The sequence below is a fragment of the Lepidothrix coronata genome, unplaced genomic scaffold, assembly GCF_001604755.1.
Source record: "Lepidothrix coronata isolate B3197 unplaced genomic scaffold, Lepidothrix_coronata-1.0 Scaffold905, whole genome shotgun sequence".
Lineage (NCBI taxonomy): Eukaryota > Metazoa > Chordata > Aves > Passeriformes > Pipridae > Lepidothrix > Lepidothrix coronata.
Window position 1 is genome coordinate 1,753 of NW_016691085.1, and position 1,115 is coordinate 2,867.

Genomic DNA, 1,115 nt, shown 5'->3' on the forward strand with positions numbered 1-1,115 from the left:
GGTCTCTTGTTGATTTGTAGTGATCCATTGGAAGTTGGCCATGATGCCATCTTCAATCCCTTCCTGAGCATTTACTAATGTAAAAAGGATTATTTGAATGTTTTTGGAATTTTCTGTTCCATGCTGATTTAAAGAAGTTGCTAAACTACAAAGATTTCTTCACAAATAATGAAAATATTTTTGCAAACCCGTGATGTTTAATGTTCTCTCCAGGATCCTCACAAAAGCCTTATTATTGACTTCCTTTCCTGTCTATAACTTCCCTAGTAGAAATACAATTTGATTTCTTCACGTATATACTTGAATTTTAAAATTAAGCCATTTGAAAACAAGGCTCCAAATGAAGCAGTCCCATCCTCAGCAAGGTTACAGAAGGAACTAGCTTCATGGAACTAAGGTTCACAGGGCATGATCGCTGGGATTAAAACCACAATTTCAATAACTCTATACAGTAAAAATATTATCACCATGGCAGAAACCCATCAGTGTATTTCACTGGGTGAAGTTGTTGTCTTCTTCCTGTTTTCTTCTTCTCTTCTTTTGCTGTTTCATAGAGAATTAAATAATGATTCACCCTCTTCTGGAAGCATTAAAACTCACCTCTCCTATGACACTTGTTAACAGCCTTAGTGCACCAGGGTCATGGACAAGAGAGTCTGTGTAAAATGAGCCAAGGTATTTCTTTGGATCCACCTTGTTATCCATCGCACACAAGTCAGGGCGCACGTTGAATCCATGGGAGATTCTCCCCACTGTGTATGGAAAAGCTCCACCTGCAAGAAGAAATTTTCAACAACAGCAGCTGAAAATAACGTAGGAGGGATAAAAAAAAGCCACATTATCACCAAAGACCCACAAGTTTTACTGTCAGCTATTTGGAAAGTGCTCTGCACCAGTAGTTTTTTATTCCTTTCCCTTCGTTAACTTCTTTCTCTATTGTCCTCACTTCTTCACTACTGTGATGTCCAAATTCCTCCTGCTGCTTTTTTGTCCCTTTCCTTAAATCATCTCCTGTCTCTCTTTCCTCCTTGTTTCCCTTAAAGGGTATTTTAGCAGTGTTACTTCTCGGGATGAAAGGTAGAAAAATTAAAGTGTGGTGTAAAGACGCAGCTTTC

The 1,115-nt window shown here is 38.5% G+C and overlaps 1 protein-coding gene across 1 annotated transcript in view; it reads right to left on the bottom strand.

The window, feature by feature from the left end:
* Positions 1-409: 409 nt before the first annotated feature.
* Positions 410-1,115, bottom strand: part of LOC108510445 (2-amino-3-carboxymuconate-6-semialdehyde decarboxylase-like) — a 6,223-nt gene continuing 5,517 nt past the window's right edge. Inside the window, exon 3 of the mRNA XM_017840123.1 lies at positions 410-787. Within this exon, the coding sequence (XP_017695612.1) occupies positions 571-787 (217 nt within the window). The 3' untranslated portion in view covers positions 410-570. The remainder of the gene's footprint in view (positions 788-1,115) is intronic.